Below are 14,702 nucleotides of genomic sequence, written 5' to 3' on the forward strand. Positions count from 1 at the left end.
AGGCCGGGAAGCCTATTCGGGAAGGGATATCAATCTCAAATTTCGGTAACGTTAATCGAGCGGAAAGAGGAAAATAGTATGTCAGGATAACATTTAACACGGCAAAAAATATCGGTTGACTTGCATTGTAAGAATATCGAGATTTCCATTTTAATAAAAGTAAAAGATATTTCGTTTTCTATTTAATCCTTTCCACTCTGACGTTGTCTAAATGCTTATCTAAAAAAGGAGGTTTATTTATTTAATTGAATGCTCGATCAATTCCGTCATTTCCCATTTATTTTCGCTTCCGTTTACGATACGTGAGAAGCGTTTATCATAATATTGTAATATTCTGCTTACATTGGCTGGTGGAAGAAACGATGCTATTGTAATTCATATTATGCACTCAAGAACGTATGCACAGCCAATGGTTGGCACAGTTATACCGATGTTGCACTGAATAGAATAGTATTTAGCTTACCTTGAAATATGCAGTTGCTTTGAAGACACATGCATTTCTGATTTGAGTCATTAGATATATAATTGGGTGTCATTTACCAACGTGGACTATTAACTGCTGTTGACGTAAATTAATTCAAGTTAAATACTGCATATCTTTGACATTTAAACTTCAATATTTTACATATAATTATATATTGAATTCTCATCTAACGTCACATTTTAAAAAGAGTCAAATTTTATCAATTTATTAGAAAAAGTCTATTGTTATTTGTTCTCCGGTTAAGTTCTTTAATTGTATTGTCATAATCCCTCTGAAAATTTAGACACAATATTGTGCATTCTGAGAACAAAGCTTCCCCATTCCAGTAATTTAGAAAATTCATATCCATTCCTGCAGAACGCATTATATTATTTCACAATTCTTGCATTCTTGCTAGTATTAAAGCATTTGCAAACAACTTTTTCTGATACCTTTTTTGGTCACTGTCAACGTCGCTGACGAGATCTTCCGGAAATTGATTGACAGTTGGAACAATTATGGCACATAAGATATCAACGGTACAGTGAAGTTCAATAGACGAATCGAACAATAACGGAATTATTGGGCTCTCTCGCACGTGCACGAATACAATGGACTTAATTGTGTAATATACATACATATACACACGGTTCGCATTATACCAACGTCAATATCCTCATACAAATTTCATCTATATTATATCATACGTACACATATATTCTCTCTTTCTCATAATATACGCTCGCGCGTGCGATACGAATCGGAATTTTGCTGACGATCGAACGGAGTTAGAAGAGGCGTGCGGAATTGGTGGCCGGACCGAGCCCGTCAAGGCATTCTCGCTATTTCACTGTAATCGCATTCGCTAGTCATTCCTCGGCATTATTATATTGTTGGCGCGGGAAATGCCGCGAATACTGTTCCAGACGCCAAGACTCATTTCCCGCGGAAAGGTCTCGAGAATCTCTACTGCGCGGAATCTCGACTCCCGTCTCACCGCAAGGTTTCCATTTTTTTTTCTTATTTAATAAAAACGCGCAATTATTTCGTCGCGGTTGTTCCACATTCGCATTGCGCGAGTCCGAGCTCCGAATCGGCGGTAAAAGTTTATCAATTTTCAAGCTCGCTAATTCGGTGTCCCGCATGCTTTGCATATTCGTACTCTTTGCTTATACATATAAAGGTCTCGCCACAGATAACGCAAATCTCGATTTCCAAAATAATGTCACTGACAAAAATTAAATGTAACAAAGTTATTTTGAAACTTCAATTTTCAAACTCCCGATTTTTATTCGTGATACGTTTTGCAAGCGATCTTTAGCAGAAGGATATTGGCGACAGCGACTATTGACTGTCGCTAATAAGAATTAATTATCCTTCTTCACTCTGTTTTCACGGCTAAGATTCAATTTTTCGAAGATGATCGCTGATCTCTTTGTGACACTCGATTTCCTGGCAATTGCACGCCGCCGCGACGAAACATCAGATCTTTCTTGTCGATGATCAATCATGTAGCCACGCATCCGCTGACCGATTGCCAGCTGGCGGACTGCCTGAGAGGGAAGCCGAGAAATATTTCTTTGCATTTGTGTGCTCTGCGTTTGTGATTGCACGTCAAACGATATATATCCAAGACACGTCGACAGCATTGTTACAGACGAATGTGAATTATAGATACTGTACTTCAAATAATATATAGAGCAGCGCAACAGCCACCTACACGCGCGTGCACACACGCATATACGTTTTGTATTTGATCGATACAGTGAATGATCCGGTCGCACGTGCAATCATAAAACCGTAATGCTCTAATAGAGTTTATAATGCGAGAGAAATGTAAATGTATACCAACGGGAAATTTTATCGAAAGCCTGTGATGCTACATTTCGCGACTCTATCTCTCGGAAACTATTCCGAATTGGATACTCATATGAACCTTTTTCTTCATCGCGATCGATATTATCACTTCTCACATCATTAATCCTCCCTCCTGAATTATCCTGCATGTGTTAGGATATTATAAAAATGAATATATTAATATAATAATATTAATATATTAATATAATAATATCAATATAATAATATGAATATATTAATATAATAATATTAATTTAGAAATCTTTAAGTCGCAACCCAGCAAACACAGATTTATAACTACGGTATTTCAACAACAATGTAATATTTCTGCAACATGTATAACTGGAATGTTACAATGTTGCTGCAACATTGCAGTTATAATCTGTGTTTGCTGGGAAGTTTAATATGACAAATATTTATAATAAAAGATTTAATTTAAAACATTACGAGATTAATATATAGTTCTTGATAACCGAAATATTAATTGCACAAAAATTCCCACGTTACTGCAGTTGTTACAAACTTGTTGTTGGAACACTTATTCTTTATATTTAAAAAGTACATAATTTCTGTACAAGGAGATAAAGAGAAGAGAATCAAACGGTCGGAATATAGAATGGCTTAATTGTATTTGCATCGGCATATAGAAGCAGGGCACATTGAAAATGGGCTCGATTTGCGCTTTGATTCTGCCCGCAGGCTTCCGGTTCCATGGCTAATATACGGTTTAATCTACGGGAAACCCGTGGAAGTGAACTCGGTGGGCATGGTGTGCAGCATAGCGATACTGTTCTGCATGCTGCTGTTCGTGATCATGAGCATCGCCTGCTTCAGATGGAAAATGAACAGGGGCCTCGGCTTCACGATGTTCATCCTCTATTTCGTCTTCGTCGCCGTCTCGCTGATGTTCGAGTACGAGATACTGGTCTGCCCGGTGTAGGGGCAGCCAGGGCAGCGCAGCCGCGGCAGCAGAGGTATTAAAAACTTCCTTTCGAGGAGGAAGGAATATACGTCTGCGAAACGGACGCACACTTACGGGTCTCGTCATCATCATCGTCATCGTCGTCGGCGAGTCTCGGCCGACGAGAGAAAACTCTTCCCCGCGGTCGCCGCTTCGAGCCGAGGAGGAAACCGCAGCCAGTTTCATTACCTTCCGCGCGCGCGTGAAGGGGACTTGAACAGTACGAAACGGCAATATAGCAGCACCATAAACACCGCCACTATCACCGATCATCGAGTCTCACAGCAACTTCGCGTATATCGGATTACGAGACATTTTGCTCTAGTCGCGAGAGGTGTACATAATGTATAAAAATCTTGAAATACCTGAAACGAAATACTCGTCTTGTTAAGGATTAACCGAGCGCGCCACTCCGCTCGAGTGCGCTACTTTATTATTTAAGCATGGCGAGCGCGTTAGCCGATCGTGCCAAGGACCAAACTATAATTTTACGTAATCCTTGGAAGGATTTTTTGGCACAAACTTTCGAGACTCCCCCTGATGGTCTCCTTCTTTTTCCCCTTCTTCATTTTTTCTTCATTCTCATCCTACTTCTTGTTACTCAATAAACGGCACTGTACGTGAAACAAATTGATTGCAGTACCTATATCGTTAATAATTATTAACTGGAAATTGTTACAATAAAAGTTTACAGAACGCCACTCTATATATTCAACAATGGTCCGTAAGGACATTTAATTAATTAGAATCATGGATATCGTCAGATATCGCTTGATTCATTTATCGAAACATCACGTTTATCGAATATACCTATAATAGCAATAATATTAGACTTAAAACACGATGTTACCAGTGTACAAAAGGTGTTACCGTTAGGTCTTCTCGTTTGACTCCTTGGCACGCTCACGTCCGAATATTACACATAACGTTATCTACTAGAAGAAGTGACCTGACCGCTCGCCGATTTTTTCTCTAAAGCAGAAATTCTCTTCGCCTCTAATATCGTAGAATAGTGTTATTTAACTTCTCACTCTGTTGTACTCACGGAATCCAATCTGATGCGGTGCGGTGTTCGGCGTTCCGTTTTGACGACGAAACGGCGCTCGTGAATCTCGAGTGCGACATACACCAGGTGCACATTTCAGGCAAGTCATATAACTTTTGTATATTTTCGTTAACCAAAGTTGCTTACGGTATGCTACAATATACTACGATATACCGTGTGCGATACATTATGCGAGAAACTTTTGCTGTAAATGCAGAATATGCTTTATTTCTTTGCCGCGTTTTATTTTCCGATTTAACAATATCGCATATTATTTTCAGAAATTAAAATAAAAGCGTGTTTGACTGTGTTTAATAAAATAATGTGTATTACATTATTTTATTAAATGTTCGACATTCGTGAAATTACGTGAAAAGCTTATTGAAAAAGTCTTCAAATATTGACGTATTAAATTGATGTAATTTAAATAATGGCAATCGCGTCTCAAACGAAACGACTGATCGTCGCACCGGATTTTCAGCGTACAATCGGAACGGATGTTGCTGTTGATACGTGAATAAGATAGAATAACGATAAAAATGTGAGACATTGATCCCGGGTATCAGTTAATCTGTTTGCTGCTTATATTTCGCTTTACTTTTGTTTCGAACGATAAATCGCTGATGACAGATTCACAGGGAACGTGAGAAACGACCAAGTTGGTTTTTTCAAACCAAAAGAAAATGCGTTCATCAATGTGTAACGTTAATTTAGCAAAATTGAAGGCAATCGCTTATTTTATAAGCAATTTATCCGTTCAATTTGAAAAATAAGCGCGTTTTCGGTCAGTGAAATTTCCATCCTTAAATATTGTTTAGGAAATTTATAATATATTTTCGCGAAAAACTGCGAAAACAGAAACCTTGGCAAATTTATTTATTGCTGGTAAGCGTAAAGTTAATTCGCAAGTACAAGAAAACGTCTCGTTCGCGTAAGACATTTAGATCCGATTCCGAGCGTGTTTTCTCTTAAATACAATTATTACTACTACCGTAACTATAATCTGTAAGCGACATGCAAAAAGCAGACTTTCTTAAGTGCATAGAGAAAAAAAATTGTTGCAAATCGTATAATATTTAAATTGGTGCATCATGCGAAGATTCTAAGGATCACTCGAGAGCACTCGTGTCGCTTACTGATGCATCTTACGCGCGATCGAATCCTCGTGCGATATTTTCTCTGCATAGGAAAAGTATCGAGATACACTGCAGATATTTGCACGTGAAATGTAATATTATTACGATACGCTCTTACGAAGCGAAAGAAACAGACAAATGTCGAGCCGTTTAGACATTGCAGCACTTTCCGTGATGTTCCACATCAGCTTGATATACTCTCCGAGCAGTTATTTTTTTGCTAAACTTCTTTCAAGTTTTTCGACATTGCACTATGACACTCTACTAAGATTACTACTGTTAGAAAAATATTATTATTATTATGGTTGTTACATGTACACAGTGAAGATAAACGGGTAATAGAATGAACAAGTTCATGCAGGTGTGTATGTGTATGTGAGATTGGGAGAGAGAGAGAGAGAGAGAGAGAGAGAGAGAGAGACAGAGAAAGAGGACGAGAAAAAGAGAGAGAAACGATAGAATTAAAAAGATAGAGAGGAAGGGAGGAAGAAATAGGAACGTGTATAGTCGACGTATGACAAGAATGGGCGATTTTTAATCCAGATTACCAGGGCCCGTGTTGTATAAAGCGTTTGTAAAGGATACGTTATAAGGATAGTGGTAATAGTTATAATGTGATATCGATTATATTACATGTCTGAGGATGAGAGCAAAATGTTATTATACATACCTACACAGTTTGAGAGAGATACAAACAGAGAAATAATATTACACTTTCGGTAGTCTGAACGCCTAAAAGCGGCCTAGCTTTTTATTAAGCCCACAGCTGATGCAAAAAATTCAATCCATATGAAGGAAAAGACCATAATTATATAAAAGTACCGTCTACGTTAATCGGTAGAGCGAATTTTAGATTATCAAAATCACACGTATATACATAATAGAGTGAATAATAGAGAGAGAAAGAGAGAGAGAGAGAGAATGTGTGTGCGTGTTTGTGTGTCTCTATGTATGTGTGAAAATTCGGCAATGAAACATATACGGAGAATATATTAATTATATTATATATACATTTAACGTTACATTTGTCGTATTTTTTTATGTACGATCCCGACGTTAGAAGCAGGAAGGATGATTTTTTTCGATCTCGCAGCTTACGTTCCGGCGTTTGCGCCGTGCATAACGCGCGTGTGACAATTATTACGTTTAGCCTTCCGACGCTATGTCTATCTGTCTCTGATCTGCCCAAATCATAAGCTGTGCAATCCGGCTCATGCGCTCGATTATTCAAGAAATTTCGTACTCCGCGATGCTTCGATCCCTCACGCAACGAAAAGCGCCGTGAGCCTTCTGTGCCCGGAAACAGAGAGCGGCTAAAGTAGACCGATGATCCGTTAATGATATCAAGGTCGAGAGACGAAGGAAAAATATCGCGAACAGCTTTCTGTTGGACGTTTATTTTCTTTTGCGCGATACGTAACCGGTTATAGGCGACAAAGGACGGTTTAACTACAACGTTAAATTCTGAAGAGATAGTGCAGATAATTTGCAGTTATTCACTAATGCAAACCATTATAGTTACCATTGCGGACGTGAAAACAAGCGATAAATAGCAGCAATCTTAGCAACAATGCGATCTTCTCGAATTATGGACCACTACTTAAGATAGCGATGCCTCTTTTTGCGAAAGACTCTCAGCATTATGTTAAAGTTACAAGAATTTTGCCTGCATGGCAAAATACACACGTACACACACAAAATATTCTCTCTGCCAATTAATTCTTAAAAAAAAACTTTATTATTTTTATTTTTATGTAATTTCATTCTTCCCAATGTAAAAGCTATTTTAAAATTTTTACTTATAAGTAAATTTATAATTTTACATTAAATTTCTATCCAATGAGTAAACTGTAACTTAAAAGTATCGTGGAAAAAAAGAAGGCACCGTTCTCGAGTAGTTTAAACAAACTTTGAAGCAGATGTGATTAAACTCTGTAAATGAAAATTATATAGGTCAGAAGCGGACGAATGAATATTAGCTCGGCAATCTGACAAAAATCGTACGTGATAACTCGTGGCAGGCCGCCCTCGGATTTAACAACGATCGCCAGTGGAAAACAACGTTAGGTTTCTTCGTGACGTTGAACATAAACGGGGAAATGTGTATAGCGGGGGAAACGCCGGAGAACTCAGTACCGAGGCATTTTACGCCGTAGTGTGCAGGGCACGAAAAGGATTAGTCTGTCAGTCGGGCGAAACAACGAAGGCGGATTAGCGGCGAATCGCGTGATAAGTCGAAGGTCGGACCGGAGGGCTCGAAGCGCAGCGGTGCTCGCGTAATTTATGCTATGTAATATACCGTAGGACAAACATCATCGACGTTGGTTAGGTGGGACAGCTCGTTTCGGTTTCGAATGTCGAGCATCTCGACTTGAGGGATCAATCTGCCTGGATATAAATGATACGCGTGTGATAAACGATCTCTTGACCGGCAATGTTACCTATATAGCTCCCCCAAAAAGGCAGGACGAAGAAGTTTCCCATGTACATGGAATGCCGTTAATCGCGATACTTTAGCCGCGACTGCGAGAATCAGTTGCATATGAAACGTGTACTATATTAGTACATACACAATAAGGGCGATCCTCGCGTTGTCAAATCCCAAGCAGAATAATAAGTCATCATGATATCAAAATGACTCCAAAATGAATTTAAAAAAGTCACTTTTCGATCAATCACAATTCATTTTAAGGTCATTTTGATGTTATCAACTGACCTGCTGTCCCGTTTGGGGTCAGACACACACCATGCAGTATGCACGTATATTCGCGTACAGCATGAAGGTAGTGAGAGAGAAAGAAAGAGAGAGATAGGGAGAGAAAAATAGACTTTATTTCTCTCTCACGCATGCATACACGCACATACACGTGTAAACTTTATGTTCGAGATATAAACGTGAGATGAGGTGTATTTGCGAAAGATGAAAATTGTCCCGGTTTGTCTAACAATAAGTTTATTAAAATGCAACGTATCGATGGAACTCTTCGCTATTACGATTCAGGTTCACGGCAAAGAACGACAACGGAACAAGCTCCCACCGGTTAGTATATATTCAACCCGAAACAGTATAATTGATAACCGATAGACCTTTCTTAATTGAGAGCGTCGTTAAAGCTTTCTGGGAGTACAATTATCTTTTTATATTTACGAACGCTTTATTTCCAAACGTGGCTTTCGAAACTTTATTCGCGTAGTAAAAAAATAAACTTATTGTTATAATATATACATACGTATATACACATATATATAGAATCCGTTAACTCTTTTATATTTTTATGTGGATGCAATACGTTGTACTGTTTAGAGTTGATGGTAGTTGTTATCTTACGGATACGGAAACCCGTCGCGCGCTCGTAAGGACGCTCCAAACTTTAGACTTTAAGCGACGTTAAGGATTTAGTTGGTTTCATACTTTGTAACGTAGCTTTCGAGAAAACGTAGAGGAATTTTTACATCGTGACACAAGGTCGGTAGATTAGAGCCGGGCACGCGACGTAGCCGATCGAAACGATCCTTCAAATTTTCGGTGAGTTGTTGCAGAGGCCGAGTGACAAATTCGTTCTCAGCATCGATCGATCGTGTATACTAAGAGCGTCACTACTCTTTCGGCCCGACGGCACGATATATAATCGTTACGACATACTCGTGGATATAAAATAACGCGGGGATAGTGGAATGTAGAAAAAAGGGACACAAAAAAACGCACGCTGTGAAAGATCGAACGCTTCGAATATTTTCTTGGCATTGACAAAGCGCGAACGCACATATCAAAGAGAGAAAAAAAATGTTGAATATATATAATAACTGATTAATTAATTAGTAGTATTATTAGCGACTTAAGTCTCGTAAGGTAATTAGATGAGGCTATACGAGCGTTATAAAGTTTCTATATAATTACAGATTATATAAATATTGTATTATATATTGTTCGAGTATAAGCTGGATCGTCGGCCGATTATTGAATTATGTATGTATAGGAGCGGCGAGGATGTTGGTATAAACTTTCGCCGAATTCTGGGCGATCAGCGTGTTGGACATAACGTTAAAATTCGGGATTATCTCGCATTTTTTCTCGTGCTTTTCTTTTGATATATATTTCATTATATTGCCATTCTTAAAGCGTCGCATACATATAGGGTTGTACCCCCGTCCATCACCGCAGTAGTAGATTTACGGGATACGACGCGTAGTTTAAATCACGACTTACGAGATTAATTAGATCACCGCAGAGTGCTAGAAAAAAAAACGACAGACGCGAAACGAGGAGAAATATAAATATATACATATACACATAATATATTATACATATATATAAATATATAAATATATAAATACGCAAGATATATAAATATGTAAAGTATCTAACGTTGTATACGTTTCAAGTCGACGATTCCAAGATGAGACATTTTTATTACGATAAACAATTTCGTTTCTTGATGTTCGTATAAGGATACGTCTTCGACGCGTTACTTAGACCGGGGCCGCGGCATAATCGATCGTTTTATGCATGACGAGCGTACAACGATATTCGCACGATATACACGGCAGCTAAGTTCGCCGCTCAGGCGATTAATGTAAAGGTGGAAAAATAATTTTCCCGACTGAGAGACAAGGACCGAACAAGCGCATCAACGACCACGTTCCAAAGTTCGCGCGGGACGAATCTCAGCTTACAAAATTATAGAGATCGCGTAACCGATTGCGAGTTTTAACGTAACGGAACTAAACGCATGCATAAAATCATAGTTATGATAAAAAAAAGCACCCTCAAAAAAAAGAAGGAAGCTCGAAAAAAACGCGCTGATGTTAAACAGGTAGCCTGTGGGGGTCAGTGTCGGGAGTTCAGGCCGGGCTTCGCCACTCGTGCGTCAAATGCTCGAATTATACGTGACGCTCGGAGTCGGGATCCGAGAACAGGATCCGCACGCGCGATTTTAATTGATCAACACCTCTCCGTGTCTCGCGGAAAACGGACGCGAATTTAGTCGGGCCGGCTTGCGGCACTGGTGTCAACGGGCACGACACCGCGTTGTGTGTGCAATAAAAAGCGAAATATATAACAATATTAATATCATTATATACAACATTTTTACGGCATATATTACGGATACGAAAGTAGGACAAGCGAAAAAAAAGAGATCAGAAGTTCTAGGATAACGATTACTTGTTGTTGTCTACCATAGCGTCGTAGCGTAAGTAGGGCACTAGTCGTAGCTCGTTTCGAGGGATGCGTGTGAAACGTGCATGCGAGAGAGTGGCAGCTCGAGAGATTACTCGAACGAGAGAGAGAGAGAGAGAGAGAGGAAAAGAAAGGAGGAGAACATGGAACCGTGCGAATCCGGAGAGACGAACGAATGCTTAAGCGGAATGATCGAGTACACATAAAATTATCACCTAATTGCAAATATTATATATATTCATATATATATGTTCTGTACATATATCTATGTGTATATATATACATACTCGAAGAAGCTAGCTACTTCAAACGAAAGAAAAAAAAATCAATGATTGATATATTATATACAGAATCCATACATATATATATATATGTATATATATATATATATACTTTTAAACGTGTGCCTATGTGCGCACGTGCGTACGTGCGCGTGCGTGCGCGTACGCGCGGACACTGCATCAGAGATGTCAGATTCAAGATACATCGAACGTACATACATGGGACGTGAGAGCTCATGCTTATATGTGTGTGTGTGTATGGGTGTGTGTGTGTGCCAGCCTATCCCCTCCACATGCCGTAGCTTGCCGTAAACGTCTTGAATTTGGCATCTCTGCACTGCATCTCCTCCACGCACTCCTCACAATTTCCCCTCCTCCTCCTCCTCCTCCTCCTCTTCTCCTCTTCTTCCTCTTACGCAGCCATCCATCTCTTGCCGCGAGCCAACTCGTTAGACGCACTTGCGCACATATCCATTACGCATTATCGTAGCCATGTTGTGTAGGTCTTAAACGAGTAAGCTACGATTTCTCATGTTACATGTTATGCGAAAAAAATGCAAAAAAAAAATTATATAGAACACGAGCGGAGAAAAAGAAATTTTGCGAAACGACGAACAATTTCTCCCGGTCAGTTGCAGGATCGTTTGAAGTTTGAGCTACACATTGAAAATACGACAAGCAAACGGGACAACGAGAGGGATGATAATAAGTAATAAAGAACAAAAAAAAATGCGCGAATTCTGCACACTTGACGCTACGTGCGATTAAGTCGAATTTTACTCTCGCCGATTGCGACGCTTTGTCACGATATTTTCGCGATTCAATTTAGTTTTTCTTTCCTTTTTTTCGCGAGAAGAACCACTGCAGTGTGACAGAAATGTCTTTTATTGTAAACCGTTGATATTCGAATTGCTACGATAAGAATCCGTGTACATACAATTTTGACAGTGGAAGTAAGGAAAAAATGTCCGTTTAACGCATCGCGAACAAAAGTAAAGTGTTTAAGCCGATTAAAGAATTGTGAGACAATCGTGTGTCTATCAAAAGATCGGATTTAATCAACTATATCGTTAAGTTACGTATTAATTATTAATTTCTTATAAGATGCGATACAAGAATTATTCTTTCAGTTTGATGAAGTTTGATGATTATTTTAAAAAAGGTATTTGAACTTTTCATAAGACTATTAACCGTGGCAAATTATCCGAAATTTTGTATGTCTACTTAACAATTATTTTACATTTACGTCGGTTGTGAAATAATTTTATGAGTGAAACAGATTATAACGGATAAAGTTTAATTAAACATAGTTTAAGTCACATTATAATAAAGTTTACGTTAATGTGAGACATTGTACGACAAAGCGCAATGCTGCGGATGGGATCTTGTTCTCCAATGCGTTAAAACGGAGCAGTACGAAGCGAACGTCCGTTTAAAACTTGTTCCACTTTGCTCGTAATGAAGATTACGCTATTCACAAGATAACGCTCTTTTAGCAACGTACGGCGTACGGCGTACGGCGTACGGCTTGTCGCGGATTCGCACCACTCTTCGCATGTTAACCGCTCATTCCTTCACTTTCGCCACTCGGCGACGCGTTCCTACGGAATTTTCGCGGGAGAAACAGATTTTCACGTTCTGCCTTTCGAAAGGGGCCGCGTGTCTTCTTGGCGCGCGGCACCTTTCAAGCGCCGTGACAGTAAAGTGGCCTCGTATGTGGCGAAAGTACTTCTTGCATGATTAAATCCGAGTCTCACGAAGGCGCGCCTTCGTCGTATATCACACCTTTACCTGGATTTGATATGTCACATCGTGCAACAGAAAAGTACGTGAAAAAGCGATTGAGAGGAAAAAAAACTGCGTTATACAATAACTCGAGAGAGTAAAAACATATTAGGCATTTATTTAGAATACTTGTCGAGAGAAGAGTTTCTACTATGTATTAATTGCGTAAACTTACATAGTCAGTTACCGATTGTTAAAAGAGACAAGCAGCGTTGCGGTAGCGATATGTATAACTTAAAATCTCATGCAAACGATTCTTCAAAGTTCCGAAAAAAAAAGTCTCGCTTTAAGCGCCGAGTATTAAGTATAGCCGGCGCTGTTTTGACTCTTCAAAATGTCACTTTGATTCGCGAGTAATTTGTTGATACGCAGTCGACAATAATCAAGTAACAAGTTTACATTCTATCTCTACTCCATAATATTCCAATATACAAACTCAACAAAAAGCAAGGATTAAAAATGTTAATGAATCGATCGAGCTCTATACTTGTATCTCGCTCGACTTTTATTATAGACATATCGCGATACTCGCGGCATAGATTTCCTGTTCCCGCAATAATCTTTACGGAAGCAAAGTATATCGTTTTCACGATGTAGCTTGTTCCTCAGTTCTTAACGCAAAAATTCTAAACATATTAATGACGATACGCTTAGACGGCTGACTCGGCAGTATTTATGTTATGGGATAACATTTTATGAACATTTCGCGAAGCTCTCTCCCTTGAAGAGAGAAATGAATCGATCATCCCAGAGTTATAAGGTTCTCTAATATTCTATAAAGTCAGTGCGATTACCGCTCTCTCTCTCATCCGACTTTGTTGACAAATTTCTCTTTTACTCTGTTAAAATTATTCTTATCGCTGTTGTTGTTGTTGCTCTATCATTACGGTTACACGAATTTAAAAAAAAATTGACTTCAGAGTATAAACGTTATACGAGGATTAAAGTACTAACTATTTCTCAGCTGTTTGAGAGCAAGCGAGCGTTATGCAATAACGTTCTAATTAGGGGAGATGTACGATATATGAAACCGTGTCGGGAGAATCGCTGAATTCTTTTAATTACATCTCGACATACTCTCGTATCTATAGTTATTTATCTAATTACAATTTGCAAGTTAGATCGCAGGGACAAGTAAAAAAAAAAAGATATTGCAATGGACTCACATCAAGCGCTCTATTTTCTCCTATGCGCATGCCGTATTACGGATAACTGGTATCGTTACGTTACGATTGTGGTTGCGACGTTATTGCCGATTATATACGCGTTACCCACCACTGTGCGCACTGCGGCATGTTAATTGCTCGAGGTGAATTAAAGGCTCGATAATAATCGGACGGTGCTTCGCGAATATCGGTGGCGTGGCAATAAATCGGATCGCAGCACCTCTTTTCTTTCGATCGTCGTTCGATCGAGGGGAGCGTCCCGTTTGACCACGTTGTTGCGATGACCACAGCCGATCCCAGCGCAACCGGTGCCTAGAGATTCTCCTGCACCGGCTAAGCGCTGTGAGTGGCTGTGATCAATTGCAACGTAGTCAAACGGATCTCACCCCTTTTCGAGTGCTTTGAGCCCCGAAGAAGTCCTCGCACGCGTCGAATCTCACACGTGTCTTGTTATGCGAGAATAAGAGAGAGAAGAATAAGAGATGAGCGCTCCCTTTCATCGCCATTGTACATACATATGATATATTAATGTATATTATATTGTCATATATAGGACACGCGAGAGCGGGCAAGAGATACGGATAGGTTAATTGTTATTAACGAAATTAAGCGCGACAAAGTGAGAGAGGCGTCTCGTTGCGTTTTCAAATGCCTGCGGGACAGGATAGTTAAACGACGAATATTGTCGACAGTTTTACTTTCCTTCGAGCAACTATCCATCGCTCCCTTTACTTAACTACTCCGGGCTGTAAACTCCTGTTTCCTAAGAGACGACTCTTTAACCACTCCGTTTCTACTTATTTCATTTTAAGTTCCGTGCACCGCAAAC

General features: G+C 39.3%; 1 protein-coding gene across 1 annotated transcript in view; it reads left to right on the forward strand.

Annotated features, from left to right (window-relative positions):
- Positions 1-5,381, forward strand: part of LOC105453162 (sodium/potassium/calcium exchanger Nckx30C) — a 56,949-nt gene extending 51,568 nt beyond the window's left edge. Inside the window, exon 7 of the mRNA XM_011694897.1 lies at positions 3,020-5,381. Coding sequence (XP_011693199.1) covers positions 3,020-3,260 — 241 coding nt within the window. The 3' untranslated portion in view covers positions 3,261-5,381. The remainder of the gene's footprint in view (positions 1-3,019) is intronic.
- The last annotated feature ends 9,321 nt before the right edge of the window (positions 5,382-14,702 follow it).

Source organism: Wasmannia auropunctata, unplaced genomic scaffold, assembly GCF_000956235.1.
Source record: "Wasmannia auropunctata unplaced genomic scaffold, wasmannia.A_1.0 LD336002.1, whole genome shotgun sequence".
Lineage (NCBI taxonomy): Eukaryota > Metazoa > Arthropoda > Insecta > Hymenoptera > Formicidae > Wasmannia > Wasmannia auropunctata.